The sequence below is a fragment of the Gouania willdenowi genome, chromosome 6, assembly GCF_900634775.1.
Source record: "Gouania willdenowi chromosome 6, fGouWil2.1, whole genome shotgun sequence".
Classification (NCBI taxonomy): Eukaryota; Metazoa; Chordata; class Actinopteri; order Blenniiformes; family Gobiesocidae; genus Gouania; species Gouania willdenowi.
Window position 1 is genome coordinate 51,637,797 of NC_041049.1, and position 20,059 is coordinate 51,657,855.

The window sequence follows — 20,059 nt, forward strand, 5'->3', positions numbered from 1 at the left end:
CTAATGCACACACACACACACACAACACACACACACACACACACACACACACACACACACAACACACACACACACACAGACAAATTATTCATAAAGAGTAACTAAACCCTGAGGTTTTGGCTGACGTACGTCTAGGCTGGAAATTAAAAAAAAATCCCTTGATTATGGGCATTATGGCTCCAGGTGTCTTAACTCCTGGAGCAGTTAATACACGCCCACCCAGTCTATACTGGATGGGCGTGGACCTTTGAAAAGTCTTAAAAAGGCTTAAAAATTCATGAATATAAAAATAAGGCCGTAATTGCCATTAAAATGTCTTAAATCAATGTTTCAAAAGTCTTAAATTTGAAGACAGAAGTATGATTTCTATGATTGTAATTAGTGTCACCATTCAAAATAAATTGTAACATTCATTTTTTTTTTTTTTTTAATTATAAACAATGGAAATTGCCTGTCCGACAAAGAATTGTCTTAATGTTTTTTGTTTTTTTTTTTGTTTTTTTGGTTTTTTTTTGTTGTTTTAAAGATTTCTGGCTATTTTTGTAGTCATCTTGTGTTTTTTTGGAGTGATTTTGATTATTTTAGTCTGTTTCTTTGTGTATTTTACTGTAATTTTGCATATTTTTGTGTGTTAAATTCGGGGGCCACCAGCTGCACGTCTGCACTAGAGCAAAAATGACCCTAACCCTATGTAATTTGTGTGGCGTTTTTTTTCCCCCAATTATGTTTACTGTGAAGTTGGTGTTTAAATTGAATTTAAAATGGCAATAAAAAGTCTTGAAGTTAATTTGACTAAAGCTGTTGGAACCCTGACACAATAAATCACAAAAGAGCATTCGACACGTTGTAGTTTTTATAGGAGGGGCGTGGCCAACAGTAGTGGTTTGTGATGTAAGAAGCCACCAAAACATCACAAACCAACATCCTCAGCCTCTGGTAAAATGTGATTGTAATTGTCGGATTTCATTTATTTTGATTCATTTGTTTGTTTTGAGCAATGACAAAAAAAGAAAAACAAAAAGAACAAAAAGTCTTTGTGTACAAGGAAACCAATGAACAAACAAAATCTTCAAAATAATATATGCGATCCATGTACACATATAATTATATTGCTTCCTAGTCTGTTTGGACTTCTAGAACTATACTAACAAATTCTAAGCAGAATCAGAAAACTGACTAACTAATAATCTGTAAGATTTACAAGAATACAATACAAAATACCAACAATGGTAATAAATTGACAGATACGATGATAAAAACATGACTGGCCATAGATGTAATAGACCTGTAACTTTGTTTCAACACATAGTGACAGTCAATCTTAGATTTTTACAACAAAATATGCCAAATTGAAATACTTGGACTGAAATGTCAAGACTTGGGCTAGGATCGAATCATTAGAAACACCCACGTTTATTTATTTAGCCAAGAGTGAAATGTGCAAATACAGTAGCATGTTCACTAAAGTTCCCTAAAGTAATGAACAGCAAAGCAGAAGTTTCCTTGTTTAATCTTATCATTTTTACATTGTAATTTTCCGTTGAAGAGAAAAAAAATGAGTCCGTAATTTTCTTCAAAACAAATGCTCGTCTCAACAAAGGATGTCAAAGTCCTACTCTACCCTAGAAAGGATCCGGGTTGGATGTTCTTTTGTAGCGTTTTCATCCAGCTGCTCTTCATCCCATCAGTGGGATCATTCAGGATCTAAACCACCAACAGATTTCAGCATTGAAAGCCTCTTCCAGGGTCCAGACCTCTGGCAGCGAAATAGAGCTTCCAGCAGTGTTCTGGTTGAACTCATCTCCGCCTGCTTAGCATGTGGTCTCACTCCTCCACAACTCATGTCCTTTATGTGTTTGTCTTGGACGCGGACATGGAAAGGCACTGAGTCGAGAGTATATCTAAGCCTAGAAAAGGAATAGGTAAAAGCGAAAGCTCCTTAAACCCGCAAATGCTGTTTATTGCCCTCGCGGGTCTTTGGTTTTTGACTTTTTAGCTTCCAAACGTATAATTTCCACTTTAGTCATTTTTAAACGGTCTTTGTGTTATCTTTTAAACTACACCTTCCTCACAGTGGGGTTGTAAGACAGGGAAACGTTGGTGAAAAAATAAGGCCACATTTATGTAGTATGTCAAATCAAAGTGAAACGGGTATAATTGTAGATATCTAGTGGGACGCTAAAGCTTAAGAAACCCATTTACAAGTAGGTTACGGGCCGAAAGTTCACCCGTGACTTCCAATCTAAACCATATGTCATGTTATACACTTTATGATTGATAGTATGTAGCGATGGTTTCTTGACTCTGGATGAGCCCGTACCAGTAACAAAGAGAAAAAGACAATAGATTTAGAGCACGTAGAGCTCGCCCCCCTGGGGAAATGTCAGTGTTCATTGTAGCATTTCTACTAGGAGGATCGCTCCTGCTGAATCCTCTGCTGCAAACAGATGGAACGGCTTTTGATGAAGCATAAAATCTGGATGCTGCTTAGAGGAAAATGTGTCATTAGCAATCGCTGGAGATGTTAGCATTGTGATTTTAAGCTTGTCAGAGTTAAGTAAACACTTTCACGTGAAAAAAATATTCTGAATTTAAAGATTTATTACAGTGGTTCTCAAACTTCTGTGGCTCAAGTACCCCCTTTCTCTAACTTTTGAATGCTCGTATCACCTTTATCTGACTAGCACATTTTGCTCAGAATTCTGTGAAAAAACTACTGTACAGCATAATGATTTTTATTGAATGAATGAGTGATAACACATGTAGTGCCTCATGAATAGAGTTATTTCTATAGTTTTTATCATTTTTGGTCATCTCTCTCCTGGTGTGGGACCAAGACAAACTTATAATCAAGATCATTTCTGTCATCATTTTGTGTGTTTTTTGTTTCATTTTGTGTATTTTATTATTCAGTATATTTTTTTCTTATTTTACGTGTTTTTGTTGTCATTTTTTGAGTGTTGTTGGCATTATTTCAATTATTCCCTCTCAGTGTGTGTGTTTTTGGTGTCATTTTGTATGTTTTTCAGTAATTTTTGTGTATTTTGTAGTGATCTTGTGAATTTTCTCTCATTTAGTTGTCTTTGTTTTTGTTTTGTGTGTTGCTGGTAATAGTAAGTATTTTTCTCTGTTAGGCTCTTTTTAGTGTCATTTTGTGTTTTTTTTGTTGTTGTTTGTCTGTTCTTTTTATTATTCAGTATATTTATTTCTTATTTTGCGTGTTTTTGTTGTGTTTTTGAGTGTTGTTGGCAATTATTTAAATTATTTCTCTCAGTGTGTGTTTTTGTTGTCGTTTAGTTGTTTCTTATGTCATTTTGTTTGTTGCCTCTGTTATTTTTTGTGTATTTTGTAGTGATCTTGTCTATTTTTCTCTCATTTAGTGTCTTTGTTGTCATTTTGTGTGTTTTCACTGTAAGGCTCTTTTTGGTATCTCTTTGGTGTATTTTGTTGTTTGTCTGTTCTTTGTATTATTCAGTTATATTTTTGTTTTATTTTGTGTGTTTTTATTGTCATTTTGAGTTGCTGGTAATATTTAGTATGATTATTATTTTTAACTATATATAAACATTATAAAACCCCATATTTTAACGCTTTCATTCGTTAATTTTCCTTTCTCTCAAGTGTAGTGCCATCGCGTACCCCTAGGGCTACACTGGTTTATTAGATTGAACAGGGTTTGTATCACTCATGTTTCTACTGACAAAAGCTAAAAATATGTTGAAAATTCAGTGTATCAACTCATTTTCTAACATTATTTTATACTGCCAGGAAATTCAGACCCTAAGTCTAATGTAGTTGCCAACCCCTGCTGTGAAGAATGACTGAAAACACCAGACGAACGAATAATGGCTCGCTGAGTTCTTTTTCTTTCTATTCTGTCGGACTGCTGCTGCCTAGCAATGACGGCTCAGTTTGAATCTGAGACAGTGGCGAACAATGTGTCATCAGAGCTCTCACAACACAACCCACAATCCAACCCTCTGCCCTCGGTGGTCCGGCTGCCTGACTGCTCATGGTCAGTTCTACTCTGACAATGTGTTTAGAAATGTGATAATGATATTACAGAATGAGATGTGTGGATTTCTTTCTTTCTTCTGTGCTTCAAAATGCTCTGCTGGCAAACCCGCATATGCTTGCGGTTGCAAGTGAAACCCACGTTTTTAATTCAGGACAAATTCAGCCACTCGAGCTGAGGTTTGGATCACTGCTGGAATGTAAAACACTTCTTTGGAAAAAATGCTGGAAAAATGTTTGTTGTGTTTAAAATAAGTAAAGCCACAAAGTGTTTTTTTGTATGTGAAGTATAACATTAAATTCTACTTTTGCTAATAAGATCATACTATGACTCCAAGGCTGTATAATTGGATCAAGCAGGGGACAAACAGATGGAATAGTTAGGTTTACTGCCCGAAGTGCAAGGATTTTGGGTTCATGTTCCTCCCCTTGTCTACAGATGTGTGAGTAGTACTGACTGACATTTGTTAGTAATGTTCCCTGCTTCTTTCCCTGAATCAGCTTTGGCAGGCTACACAGCAGTGTTTTCAAACTTAGGAGAGATATAGCACACTTAAGAAACAAACAACTTGAGAAGTACCACTTTATATAGTTATTGCATTGACTACTACTGGCATTGGGGCATCTGATATCCTGTCTAGTAATAATCAAGGCTCTCATTCTACTTGCTTTCTTTTTCCTTTTTCGCAAAACTAGTTTTGCATTAGTGCTGTTTGTGACTGAGTACAATATGGCTCGAGATGTTTAATTTTAGCCTTTTGCTGATATCCAATATGCTGATATTGTCCAACACAAAATTTCCAATATTAACCGATACCAATATATACTCAAAACCACCTTCCCTTTTACCCTAATTTTAGGTCACATTATATATATCTCCATGAAAATAACAAGGTAATTCTACTTTTAAGTGATGCCCCACTACATATACTCCAAAAACATACATCATCTGTGCAAAATAAGAATTTCAATACTTCGATAATGGGAAAAATTGCCATATTCGTGTTTAACATGTTGCCTATAACAACAGTTGTATCAGCCTCAGTAGTCGTCCAGACTAATTATCCAGGCAGTTAAGAACTCCACAACAAACAAGTCGTCTATGATGTTTTTAATGTGAAACTGTGACAATACAGAACAAAATAACGCTCCAATATTGTGCAACAAACATATCACGATAATAATAGCTTGGATTGCAAGAAAAGACCCAAAAAATGTTTTTAGACGACCCACTCTACCATTCAATCACGGTGAAATGTTACAGGACTCATAGGCCTATAACATTTCTTAGAGAGCTTGTACAAGAGATGTAGACATATTAAGATAGCTGCGGTTAGCCTGTGAGATAGTAAACATGTATGAAACAGAAACAACGATTTTTAGTACCGTATTTGTATACAATGACAAACACATCATAAACACAGTCTACCAACTGGAAACAATTGGAGACATTGCTTCTGCACACAGAGTGGAGGTTAACAAACCAATCCTAGAACATATGACCCAGTGTTTTCAGTTTTCACAGAAAATGACCTGTATTGAAAGGTCAGGTTGGGAAACCCAAACTATAATCTTTATCATCACTAGTTAGCAGTGAAACACCATCAACAAAGTAAATTCAGTAACAAGGCTTGAGGCAGAGCAACACTTATTGTTTTTTTCAATATCTGTGGAAAAACTGATCCCGATGTCAAATGATGTTGCATTTTATAGCAAATATCGCCCGATAATATCGGTAGCCCAATAATATGAGTAGGTCGATATTATCGCCCATTATTAAAGCACATGGTCACAGAACAGTGATTGAAAAGCTCTGGGCTACAATAACCCCTCGAAACATACTAGTGTTTAGGTTAGCAAGTGTTTATAATCTACCGGTAGTTAGTTCTTCAAATGGGCATTGGTGATTTAGCTTTAACACAGTTCAAACTTATAATGTAGACATTACTAGTACAGTGCCCATTGGAAGTATGTATTCATATAGTGGGGGCTTAAGTAGAGTTATCAATTATGGCCAAATGAGTATGTGTTTGAAGGTTGGATGTACAAAGAGGTGTACATACTCTGTAGTAGGAATGTAACGATTAATCGTAAGGCAGTTAAAAATTGATTCATAGGTATCAAGGTTCACATCTATGCTGTGAAAATTGAATCGCAGTACTTTTTTTAAATCCAGAAGTGTTGGCGGCGGGCGAAATCTGCTAATACTTTCTTCCTGGCCACCTTCTATCTTAAAAATATTCATAAATAATTCCTTACCCCTTTAGCACCGACAGAATATCTGTAATATTACGTGAATATTTGTAAAAGTCACGTTTTTCTATTAGCTCTGTCTGCTAGCATAGCATCTCTTCTTCACTGCAAGATATCTGCACGGCAACCGACCACTGGGTTACCAGCGCCCTCTGCTGGTCCAAACAAATATCTGACGCAAATACAGTGAAATGAATGTTTTTTTTTTTTGTTTTTTTTAAGTCCAATTGTTAAGGCACCAAATACATTTTCAGTTGCACTTTTAGAAAGAAAAAGAACTATTATGCAGTTTTGCATTGTTTACTATAGAACCAGAATTTAAATTCACAGGCTTCTTATTCATTTATTATTATTCCTTTATTTATTTCATTCAAGATTTCTTTTTAGTTAAATTGCATTGTTTTGAATAGCTTATTAAGGGATTCGTTTGACAATGAAAATGACAAGGAAAATAGTACAGTTTTTTTCCCCAAAAAAATAAAGGAATATTTTTGAGTCATTTATGTACAGTCCCATCTTGTAAAATAAATCGTGAGAGAATCGTATCGTCGTGAACCCAGTATCGTGAATCGAATCGTATCGGGAATTGAGTGAATCGTTACATCCCTACTCTGTAGTGTTATAAAGGGGTATATGTGCGGGTGAAAAGTAAAATAGCATGTGCAATTTCCCTGGTTTAATTCTATGGGACATGTGCATGATAAATGTGTTTGTTGTTTCTTTTTTTTTACTTATTTTGGTATTTTTTTCATTTGGTGTACAGTATTTTTTCTGTAACGTATGTTATTTGGAGTCGTTGTGTATTTTAGTGTCATTCTTTTGTCTTTTTGTGCATTTTTTGTATAATTATTGTTTTTTGTTGCCATTGTAGTGTGATTCTTGAGTCATTTTGTGTATTTTTTGTATAAATACTTTGTTTTGTGTATTTTGAGTCATTTTCATATTTTTGTTGTTGTTTTGTGTGTGTGTGTGTGTGTGTGTGCGTGTGTGCGTGCATATGTGTGGCTACTCCGTGGCTCACACCCTTGGACGCATATCAGTGACTCACATCAGGCCCAATCAGTGAGACTTGAGAGATTTGCTAGTATATCAATATTAGCGCGACTGCTCAGACGCCCCTCCTCCCGGTCTAAACTATCCTCTCTCTCACTCGTGTGTTTACAGTCCGTGTCTGCTTGGCTGTATGCGCAGCGACTGGCTCTGGCCGCACACGTGACTCTAGCTTGCCCCTGTGTGGAGCTGTGCAGTGCTGTGCTAGCGCCCCCTCACACACTGAGGTCAAAAGCTGAATAGGTTTCACTTCTGGGCAAACTTGTGTTCAGGCAAAATAAAATTAAAATAAACATTTTGAAATTACCAAATTACTCCAAAATAATGGATGCACAAACTCGGGGTATTTGGAAGCTGTTGGCAAAGTTTGAGGTCGAACAGACACTGCGTCGGGGAGATATTCGCTCCACAAACACACGCACACACAGACCTTTCTTGAATTATAGATAGATAGATTTGAATTCTAATGTTTATTGAACAACTTGTCAACCATTTCACCAGACAAAGCCCTCATTTTCCCCGCCCACCGTATGCTAATGCTAGTGTTTGATCTGAAACCTTACAAACAGTGTTGTCCTAATACACTGGGGCAGCCTAAGTGAAGGCCTTGCTTTGCTTTTTTCATTATTGCCACTTGAAGAACTCCACAGCCGGCTATCACACTACCCGTCCTTGACTATGTCAAATGAAATTGCCCTCAATTAGACAATTGTTACCAACATTGAAAGGCCTGCAGCTGTGGCTCATAAAAGTGATTGCTTTGATACCAGAATAATAATAATAACAGGAAGGGTTTATGTGACAGGGGGGCTGCAGGTCTGTGTCTGACAGTATGTAGAGCTGTGGATTACTGACGGAGATGAAAAGCAGAACTCCTTGCAGGGACGGTACCTGCACATTTAATGACCTCAGTTCAGGCCACTCATGCTGACACGCCGTCCGTCTTTAAATACTTTATGTCCCAGTGTGACACGCATACCCGTCTGTTCTTTGTGTCTTAAAGGGGAAGATAAAGCTTTGACTCACTGAACGTCTTTGGTTTCTTAATCTTTGCCGTCTTTGTCTATAATTAACTCTAAAACTATGTGAGATGTTAAGCCCATGTTTCCTCAGATTCTATTTGGATTGTACAGTAAATCCCACAGATTCCAGTGTCTGCAACTCGTGTCTGATGTGTTTGAATTGAAGATGCTATCGAAGGAGAAACGGAAAAGACTGTCAGAACCAGTTTTCCTCTCATCCCTCCTGCTGTTTGTTTCTGTGGTTTTCTTTCAAAAGCTCACGAAAACCAGTAAACAAAGGTACAAAGCCTCAGCTTTGAAAAAATGAGTAATGGCTCTCTTTTGTTTTACTCTTTCAGACAAGCCAGCCTAAACGAGGCAGCCGAGAAGTATTACGGACAAGCAGCCAACCTGAGACCTAATGTGAGTAAAACCACAACTGACTAATCTTTAGTGTGACGTGCACTCAAAGTCACGATGGCTCTCCTTACAACAGCGGTCGCTGTCAACAGAGCTGGCGGTGGAGAAAAAAATGAGGTCTCCGTTTTTTACTGAGCTCAGAGGTTTGCTTGTGCAACATCCGTCAGCACGTTCCAAAGCTGAGGCCAGAGTAAGCAGATTGGAAAGAATAATGATAATAACACTGTCAGGGGACTCTGATGTCTTGGAAATAATGAGGCTCCAGTATTTTTGGAGCTACAGGACGGGTCAAGTTGTTTAAGTGTTGTTTGAGCCACAAAGGGAGCAAAGTTTGTTTGAGTCCTAATCAGAACAAAGAATTATGATCGAATTAATCGTAAACAATGGTTCAGCAAAATAAATTGGTTCTTGTGGGCTGACGAAGACAGAGAGAGGTAAAACCATTCAACCATTTGTTCACTTACAATGTCTTGCAAGATTTGAAAATCATACTGGTATTTTTTGCGCAAGGTCCCATTTAGATACAGACAATATGCAAGGTTTTGCAGGAAATTAACCTAAAAAGGTGTTTTACTACAGTGTGCACAGGTAACAGTTGAACGTTGGTGCAAATGGCTAAAAAATAATAATGCTTTAGAACTGCCAATGTCTAATACTTCATAGTTTTTTGTTTTTTTTCTCCCTAAAAGCACATTGCCATGGAACACCGAATATCATTGTATGGGTTGACATGTAGTGTTTCTGCCCAAAAGGATTAAAAATACTTAGAAAATACTTTTAATAACAAAGATTAGGGATGGGAATTGACAAGAATTTAGCGATTCCAATTCCGTTATCGATGCTGCTTATCAATTTGATTCCTTACCGATTCTCTAATCGATTCTCATTTGGTGAGAGAATTAAGTAATACAAATGGATTTATTAACTTTAACTCCATATTATCTTATCTTTGTCTCTTTATTTCCTGCAGGGATATCAGCTCTCTTTTAATACACCAGGTATAGATTCTTTTCACTGGATAATAATATATACAAAAGCACTACATAAAATTGATTATTATTATTACTGTTACAACATATGACACATTTGGCTACAAACATTTGAGAATATTTACAGTGCTTCTTTTGAACTTGAACAACTTGATCCCAAACTGATTCAGACATAAAACAAATAATTATTCTGTAAAAAAGAACATATTAACCAAAAGTACAGCTGCACTTATTGTGTATTAAACAGTAAAGCTTTAGTTTAGCCTTTGTTTACATTTCTATAAATGGACCTTCGGAGACGCCGTCCCCGTTGTTGCATGTGACGTCATCAGCCGTGTGTATGTGTGAACATGTGAAAGAGCAAACTAAATACAATAATCAGAACCAGTCCATCTGCTGTGTCTGATTACTTGTTATGAGGACATAAACTGGTGACGAGGTGTGTGTTCTTGCGGAAGTTTGTTGTTTTCAGGAGAAAAGTCAGTGCAAGAAGCAACTTTAGCGCAAGTGTACAGGACCAGGAAGTGAGTAGTGTAGCAAGGGAGACGCTACAAACACAGCACAGAGGACAGCACAGCTGCAGGTGGAGGAGGTGGATTCTCCGTGGTGGACAGCAAACAACTATATGGTGGAAGGAGCTTCACTTGGTGCTAGCATAAACACAATATAGAGGACCTGGAAGAGTTTACTGTTACGTATTTGCGACATAAGAGGAACCGATAAGCGGAGTTGACAGGCAAGCAAACAAACCATTCCTAAGAATTGGATTACTGGGAACTGGTTCTCAGAAAGAACCGGTTTTTGATTCCATGCCCAACCAAGATGAACTTGTATCATTCATGAGCTCATGGGTAGCAACTTAATAACAGTCACATCTTTGACAGCTTGTGACAGATGAAAGAAAGACAGGCTGGAAGGAGAAGTAGCTGCAGAGATTTGCAGGTGCTCAACTGCATCAGCATTTAATCAAACTGTTCCAAATGTCTCCTCCACTTGGAAAATGTTTGTCAAAAGTGTTGTTTTACTAAAGCAATACAGATCTGCTGCAAAGTTGCATAAAGTATTTCCCCTAAAAGCAACAAGGAACTGTGGAGGTAATGGTGAACTTTAGAAAAATGTGTTTTCAGTAATACTCGGACTAATATTTAGGTTTGGCAGAGCTTGGGGTTTGTAAACATAATGTCAGGCAGACTAATATCAATTTCTCCTACTTTGAGAATCTAAATTCACTACAAATAAGTAACACATTTGCTTCATTTCAGTACAAATTCCTACTGCAAATGCAAAGTCTGTTTTCCCACGATGATGAACATTATATTGCTGTATCTGTGTCATTTTCTCCTGTTTGCTTCTTGGCATCCGAAGTTGTGCAAACACTATTTGTTGTCCACATCCAAACACAGAGACCTCATTTTTTGCCCCTATTTGGTCACTTCTCTTAGATTGTGGTGCCTCGAGCTGAGCGTTCCATCACTATTTGGCTTCATCCATCTTCTTCATCATTAGTCTTCGTCCGTCCGTTCCCTGCGGTTTAAGCATTGTACCCTGTCTGTCTTCATCTGTCATTTCATGCTTTGCTGCTGTCTGTCTCTTCACTTTCCAAAGCCACTGCTGTTTTATATCACACATATATGTCCACTCTCAATTTCCTTTTAGTTAAAGGTTTTTAAACCCTTCGTAGTCCTGCAAGACTGTCCTCTTCTAGATGAGCCAACATTTTTGGGATGCTTGTTTAGCATTAAATGCCCTCAGCAACTAATAACATCTGTGCTTTAGAAGTCGCCACCTACGCTTTGATTTTTTATTTTTTTTTGCCAAAGTTGAGCCCACGTTAATGTCGAACACTTAGCAGTTGTACCATGTGTTGTTTTATAGTCTATGATAATTTGCTTCCACATCTGGCTATGCTTGTGTTCCTAAATATAAGTTTTGGCAAAAGGTGTGGTTACAGGGCCGCCGGACATAAGGTAATAGATGAAAGCTTTTGGAAAATACAAAGTTCTGCAATTCGTCACAAGGGTAGGAGAGAAGAAAACCGCAATGTGTAAGATATAAATGACTAGAATTAGACAGTGAGACATAAAGGAGTGTACGGTGGGCAATAGTCAGACAGGAAATACAGATGTGAGCTGTTTAATCTCCTCTTTGATGGCTGGGAATTTCCTTTTGTAGTTATTAGAGAAAATCATATAGTGTATACGTCATTGATCAATGAATCAAACATCATTTAATTTTAAAAGAAAGGAAAAGTTGGTTTTCATCCCCAACCTAAACACTCCTTTTGTTGACATTTTAGTGCATTGCATTGTGGGATGTGGAGTCGCATATATAAGGGTGAGGTTTTTTTTTTTCGTTCTTACCGTAATTTCTTGGGGGTTTTTTCACCAGACAAGGAGGAAGTGATTCTCTTGAAACAATTTTTGTTCTAGAATTTAAAAATTTTAACAAACTGAGTGGTTACTATGGAGATGAAAACAAACCCTGAAGCAGCAATTTCAACCTTTTTTCTTTCTTTTTGTAGTAAATGATGTTTGATTAATGGATCTATGAGACCTACACTATGATTTTACCTAATAAAAAGTCATCCGGGGTGGCAGCTTTAATTTACATGTTCTCTAATCTACAAGATGTTTCATCTCTAAAGTAAAGTCTTCTATTTTTACAATCAAAATTTGAAGATGGCACTGGAAGAAATATGAATTATTAGAATTATTTACTAGATCTATGAGGAGCCCAAAGCAGAGTACTGGCCTATTCTCTCTTACACAATCTAATATAGACCAAGCACATAGAGCTTTACTTGCCATATATGCACTACAGTTGACAACATCTTTTTTGGGCCAAATTAAAATAAAATAAAAAATCAAGAATAAAGTCATAATATTTAAAGTTGTTTTTATTTTTTCATGAGAATGAAGTTGTATCTTAATAAAAGTAATTTTTTTAGATTAAAGTCATCCTATTTCAAGATTAAAGTCGTAATATTTTGAGAATAAAGTTGTAATATTTCTAGAATAAAGTCGTAATTTAATGAGAATAAAATTGAAATACAAACAGGATCTTGTCTGTGTGGTGGTCACTCGTGAGTTATGGAGAATGTGGAACATTTAGTGAGATTATACTTAGGTTAGGTTTCACACATGGCAAAATAGTGAGCCTTATGGCCCATCATCGCCACACTGTTATAAATGTAAGGACTTTAAAGCGACTTTGCAGAAGTTTGCGTTTGTTCCGACTAAAGAACCAGACTGAATTGGAGCAAATAGCCTCTTTAGTGGAGGAGGAACTTGCTGACTTCAGGGCCATCAGTGTTGGTTGCACCAAACCATTACAAGTTTTTTTTAAGATACAGCTTTATTCTCGAAAAATTGCAACTCTATTCTCAAAATATTGCAATTTCAATCTCGTAGTGCTCGGATTTCTTTTTACGTTAATTTGGCCCTAATACGCCGTCGTAACAGTTAATTATGTTCAGGATCATCTTATTTTCATCTACTCGTGTTTATATTTGTCCTTGCATTACTTTATCAGTGCTTTTCTTTTTCTATTGCATGGTTGATGTCACAACACGGATTGAGAGCAACACACTTTGCTTTTGTCACTTTTGTCAGTAAGAGTTACAATTCTGGCAAATTGATTTTCAGAGTAGTTTAAAAAGAAATCTGTTACTTGCAAATTGATCCCCCCCTTTTGTAATTTTGTGGCTTGACCCACAAGTGGTGGGGTCAGACTGGAGGTATTTTATAGAGCAAACAGCTTTAGAATCAGCTCAGCCATTAAATTTAACGACGTTGGCTGCTTTTGAAATACAAAGAGCATTTTTGTTTTAGTAGGACATTAGCGTAATCGCTCAAAATGTAATGGTTGTCAACGGGATGCTTTAGTGCATGGGAAACAGAAGAAGTGTTTTAAGTTTTATACTGTATGTTCAGAGGAAAGCAAAAAACACCGCTATCGTGTTGCACATTTCTGATTCTTCTATCACACCAACGGTTTTTTGTCATGTTTTTACCTCTGCCAAGGTGGTAATGTTTCCACTTGCATTTATTTCTTTGTTTTACTATTAGCAAGATTACGTCAGAAGTACTAAATGGATTTTAGAAAACATTCAAACCAAAGGTAGACCGTACGCCATGAAAGATTCCATTCAATTCTGGAAGCGATCCTTATCTATATTCTGATTCTGGATCAGTTTCAAAAATCCCTATCTGTCACAGCTGGCGAAATTTCAAATTTCTCGGAAAGAGAAGTACTGATTGATATCTTAATGGATTTTAGAAAAAAATGAAACCAAAGATAGACCTTATGCCATGGAAGGTTCCATTAAATTCTGGAGGGGATTCGGATGTATATAGTGATTCTGGATCAGTTTCAGAAATCGAAAAAATCAATATCTGTCATCAAAATTCATATCTCGGTTCATAACGGACTGATCTTCATGAAATGTGACTCAGTAGTGTCGGGTTGCTTCCTCAATTACTCCATCGTTATTCATCTGGATCGGATCTGGATTGAGTATCATTACAAATATTTGTACCTACTGTATCGTTAATATATTGTTGTGTGTGTGTGTGTGCTTCGCTTAGTTTTGGTTACCTGAAGCTGTTATTTGATGTACAATAATAATTAAATCAACTAGGATATTTGCATTTCCTGAAGAAAATACAAGTGGAGATGCAGGTGCTGGCCCGCGTCACACTGCATTAGCTTAGCGTTAGCTCGCATTAACATTAACATTTGCATTAGCATTAACATTAGCTAGCATAAGCATTGACATTGACATTTGCATTAGCATTAACATTAGCTAGCATAAGCATTGACATTGACATTGACATAGCATTAGCATTAGCCAAGTTTTTTCATTAGCCGAGTTTTAACATTAGCCTAGCGTTAGCATTAACCTAGTCTCAGCATTAGCCTAGCATTAGCATTACATCAGCATTAGCCAATTTTTACCATTAACCTAGCATTAGCACAAACCTAGCATTAGCTAAGCATTAACCTAGTATTAGCACGAACCTAGCATTAACTAAGCATTAACCTAGTATTAGCACTAACCTAGCATTAATTAAGCATTAACCTAGTATTAGCACTAACCTAGTATTAGCACTAACCTAGCATTAGCTATGCATTAACCTAGTATTAGCACCAACTTAGCATTAGCTAAGCATTAACCTAGTATTAGCACTAACTTAGCATTAGCTAAGCATTAACCTAGTATTAGCACTAACCTAGCATTAGCTAAGCATTAACCTAGTATTAGCACTAACCTAGCATTAGCTATGCATTAACCTAGTATTAGCACCAACTTAGCATTAGCTAAGCATTAACCTAGTATTAGCACTAACTTAGCATTAGCTAAGCATTAACCTAGTATTACCACTAACTTAGCATTAGCTAAACATGAACCTAGTATTAGCACTAACCTAACATTAGCTAAGCATTAACCTAGTATTAGCACTAACCTAGCATTAGCTAAGCATTAACCTAGTATTAGCACTAACCTAGCATTAGCTAAACATTAACCTAGTATTAGCACTAACCTAACATTAGCTAAGCATTAACCTAGTATTAGCACCAACCTAGCATTAGCTAAGCATTAACCTAGTATTAGCACTAGCCTAGCATTAGCTAAGCATTAACCTAGTATTAGCACTAACCTAGCATTAGCTAAGCATTAACCTAGTATTAGCACTAACCTAGCATTAGCTAAGCATTAACCTAGTATTAGCACTAACCTAGCATTAGCGGAACATTAGCAATAAAGTTGAAAAAGTGGAAAAAAGCTGAAATGCATTGAAGGTAGTAGCTAAACATGTTAAAGGTTGAATGGTCAAAATCAGAGGATGAAGGGCGTAAAAGTTGAAAAAGCTGACATTTCCAACAGAAATGAATGGTAAAAAAAAAACATTTCATAAGTAAAAAGTTTAAAACTTACAAATTATAAAAGTACAAGCATAAATCTTAGAAACTTTTGAATTTTTGGAAGCTCATTTGTCAAAATCGGAGGAGGATGAGTTAGCTACGACGGAAGAAAAAACAGAGAACAATAGTGAGGATGCCTCCTGCGTCCTCACTAATGAGATATATGAAACAATGTTTGGGCTAGTTTATGTCTACTTCCATCCAACTAGTTTCCTTGTGAGTTGTGTTATTTCAAGCAAAGAGAGCTTTAACAATTACAGCACTTTATTAGGTTATAGGCCACTGGAGCAAAAAGTCAGATTCGTGGTTCAGCTCAAGATACCACGAACAAAACAGCCTACTGGCAAAATCCACAAACCTAGCAATAAAAACTCACAATTGGCCATTATATTTCCAAGTTATTCCAAACTATTCCATTTTCAGATATTGTAATTACAATAGTTGAAAACTGTGAAAGTCTTGCTGCTCCGCAGGGTTTCTCGTGTTTTCCACACTCTAGAATTAAATGTGATCAGATGTGGCCTCTCTTTTATCCAGAAGATACTTATCTTGCACATAAAGACTTGTACAGTATTTCTCGACTGCCACACAAGTGATGATGACTTTACCACTTGGCACCAGCAGGGACCCAGTGTAATTTATGGGTACAGTAAAGACAAAGTGACACACATATCAAAGGAACCACACTGTGGTTGCTTTTTTTTTCTCCTCCGCCACGTTAACAATAATAAGAGAAAAGGGCATTAAGCTAGTCTGACGTCTTCTGAATCTCAACACTATTTCATCCTAAAAATACCAACGTGTCTGTCTCTGTTTGTTTTTAGTACCCAGCAGCCTTGATGAACCTCGGCGCGATCCTCCACCTCAACGGAAAATTACTGGAAGCTGAAGCGAATTACCTCAAAGCGCTCCGACTGAAACCGGATGACACCATCACTCAGTCTAATTTGCGTAAGCTGTGGAACATAATGGAGAAGCAAGGCCTGAGGACCACAGGTCTCTGATCTCCATCTACCTGCCATCTGTACACCAGATCATTCTTCTCATCCAACCAGTGACTCAGGGAGGATGTTTGCTCCAGACTGTGCTACACACACTCCTGAGCTCTGCATGCAACTCAGGACAGAAGCTTTCATCAGAACCATCGCCGACGGTTTACAGTTTGGACAACTTTGAGGAAGATTTCAATCTTTTTCTAATTTTTTTTTTTTTTTTTTTAATCGGACTTTAACACAAACTCGTTTTTTTGTTTTCTTTGATAACAATAGCACTTAAACTGGAAGTGAACCCTCCAACATTTGGGAGAAATTATTTCTTTGAAAATAAGCCGCTTTGTTCAAAAGACAAAAATTCCTCCACAAAGTTTGCCAATATCTGAAAGCAAGGAAGGAACCTTAAAGTGTGATTAAAACATTTTAGGGTGTTTTTCAAAATTTTTTAGGATTAAAATGTGTAGTTTGGCCCTGCTACGCCAAGCCTTGTGCGCCATGTCAACTTGTTTTCTTTCCTATTTCTTTCATTTTTGTTTTCTTTTTTATTTCTTTTTTTACCTGCTGAATGTCATTTTTGACAAGTTCCAACAGATTCCAGCACAATACAGGAAGACGCTGGATATATAAAATGAATGAATGTGATTGGACCACAACAAAAGAATAATATTCAGGAAAGAATGCCATTCACATTTTCCAATAAATCATTTATCTTCATTTCTACTCGTTCGACGGCTTCACTGGCAAAGCTACATTACAGTGATCACTTTTATTTGAGATTACACACGCATAGCTACATTGTTGCTAACATGTATGTAGCAGGTTTTTTTTTTTTTAGTTTTTATGTGTCAGAGCTTAAAAAGGGAACATAGTGTGTATGTCTGTTCAGAACAAAATGTAGTATGGCAGAATTTGGATCAACGTCGTAGCATGCTGTGCAGCATTTTTCCTACTACAGGGCCTTTTCTGGTACCATGGTAACTTGTGTTTTCGAGTGCCATAAAGATCTAAGAATAGAAATAAGAGGCTGCCTTCATTGTCACGGGTAGTTTGGAAGTACCTTTAATAACAGCGTTCACAGAGGCGCAGAGCACAGATGAAGGTTTGAGGGAATCGTTTAAAGAATAAAGTGATTTCATTGTTTTTTGTACAAATGGATTCTAATATATATCTACATTGTGTATAAAATGGAAATCATGCAGCGAAAAGTAGCCAGGTGTGAAGTGAAAGCCCAAATACTGGAAATTGTGGCTTTTTTTTTTCTCGTCTTCTTTTTTTTTTTATTGCTACATTGCAAAAAATATAACTAAATAAAATCAGAAATTCCCCATTATGCAAAACTTCAGTTTCAGTTTGATATATTTGATTAGTATTTATGCGTTTACATATACATGTGAAACAGCACCTCGCGAGAAGTCAATGTTCAGTATTTGTGAGTGTTTGTGTTATTGGCTACAAAGCTCATCTGACGTCCGTGTTGTTAGTTTTGTTTTTTTTTGTTTTTTTTTTACTTTGTAAGTTATTGTTACTGGCAATGGAACCAGCTGGCACTGTGTTTTAGTGCAACAAATGAAGGATGTTGTGTGATTTTGTCGGTGATCATGATGTAGGTGGTAACCTGTGTGGCCAACCATTGGTAAACTCTAATAGCAATAACAGCAGCTTTAATTTCACACATATTTATGTCACTCGGTCACACTCGTATTGTTGTTAAGACTCGTCTGAATATGATGGTGATCAATAAATGTTCAATAAAGAAGTCCAACTTCCCAACCTACGTATGCCACACAACATGGTCACTATGTGCACACATCACATGTAAATATATATGAAGGGTATAATAAAAATGCACACTGATATTTGTTGTTACTTGAGTAAAAATGTAAAAAGGTTTTTCACTCGGTGTCTCTGCGCAGGGATCTAAAGGAGTGGGCTATTGCAGACACTTGTTCACATCGTGTTTACTAAAGTCAAACTTATTTTTGAAAGTTGTGGTATTTGTATAAATTATCAGGATTTGTAGCTTTTCTGCTTTTTTGTAATAGAACTGAACAATGTGCCAGGATAGACTTTCTTTCCAATGTCGCTTTTTTTTTTTTTTTTCCACAATAAAGAAAAAAAATGATGGTCAGATCAATATATTTGCCTTGATTTTTAATTAATGTTGTCGTGCAAAGTTTTAAACTCTAGAATGGAATGTCTCTATTGTCATTATGCACATAACAGAATCAAAGATCAGGCCTTAGGTGCAAAAATGTGATTTAAAAAAGAAAATTAGTGAATAAAATAATTTGCAGGTAAAAAAAAAATAAAGTACTCAAGATAAGTAAAAGGCTTCTGATACTTTAATAGTTGTTTCTTTAGTTTTTTAAAGTAGTTTTCAGTGCATTTTAGCAGATTTGTTATCAAAATAATTAATAGAAACTACAACTGTATCCGTCAGCAGTGGCCACACTGTGCAACTTTTGCTTACAGGTGCATGCCCTACACATTGTACATAAATATAAATAATTATTCACATTGACCACATCATTTGTCAAATGTCATAATTTGTTCAAACTAAATTTGAAAATAGTTACCAGTAATGTTTCTAAAATTCAGGAATCCACCTTCCATATTTAGCATTGTTATGATTGATTCTTGGGACTACAATTAGCTTGAAATTATAATAAATAAAATAACACTTTATGGTAGCAATAGTTTAAAAAAAAAAAAAAAGTAGAAATATTTCGAACTGATAAGATAACTTCTAAACACAATGCTTGTTTTTTCAGTTGTTATTGCTGACTCAATGGGTTTAGCAAGTTGGCCCTCGAGGGAATTTTAGACAAGAAAAAAAAATCTGGTCAAGGGAATGAATGTGTGTGTATCCAGACGGACAGTACTCTTCTGTTGAAGAATACTTTGTATGAATATGAAACTGGCCTGAACAAAAATGATGGTACCCTTAAATCACCTGACTGCAGTGATTGGCTCAACAACAACATTGTGCAACACAATATTAAGTTAAGGTTAAAGCTGATATCTGGAGTGTGTAAAAAACGTCTCAATGTCCCGCCCTAAACAGCTCCACTTCCTCTCACTGCCTCTGCCAATCAACCAGAAGCCACGCCTCTATTTTTCTGCATGCGCATTGTGGAACATAACAAAGTCGCATTGATATAGGTCTATGGGTCAGGTAAGAGCCAAAATCATATTTACGTGTTTGCTGTTGTGACGCGTGGCCTTGTTTTCCGTGCACAGTTCCACATTCACTTTGATTGACGGATTCAAAAACAGGAAGTCAAAGCCTATTAGTTGGGCAATCACAGTGCTCTTTTCCATTTGTAGAGGCGTCTAAAGGACAAAGGCGTGACTTTGGGGTTGAACCATAGTCTGTGACCCAAAAAAATCTGTGACCGTGTGGCTTCTCGACGGT

General features: G+C 36.6%; 1 protein-coding gene across 1 annotated transcript in view; it reads left to right on the forward strand.

Moving 5' to 3' along the window:
- Nucleotides 1-18,717, forward strand: part of tmtc2b (transmembrane O-mannosyltransferase targeting cadherins 2b) — a 99,533-nt gene extending 80,816 nt beyond the window's left edge. Inside the window, exons 11-12 of the mRNA XM_028451168.1 lie at nucleotides 8,678-8,741; nucleotides 16,477-18,717. Of these exons, the coding sequence (XP_028306969.1) occupies nucleotides 8,678-8,741; nucleotides 16,477-16,656 (244 nt within the window). The 3' untranslated portion in view covers nucleotides 16,657-18,717. The remainder of the gene's footprint in view (nucleotides 1-8,677; nucleotides 8,742-16,476) is intronic.
- Nucleotides 18,718-20,059: the final 1,342 nt, after the last annotated feature.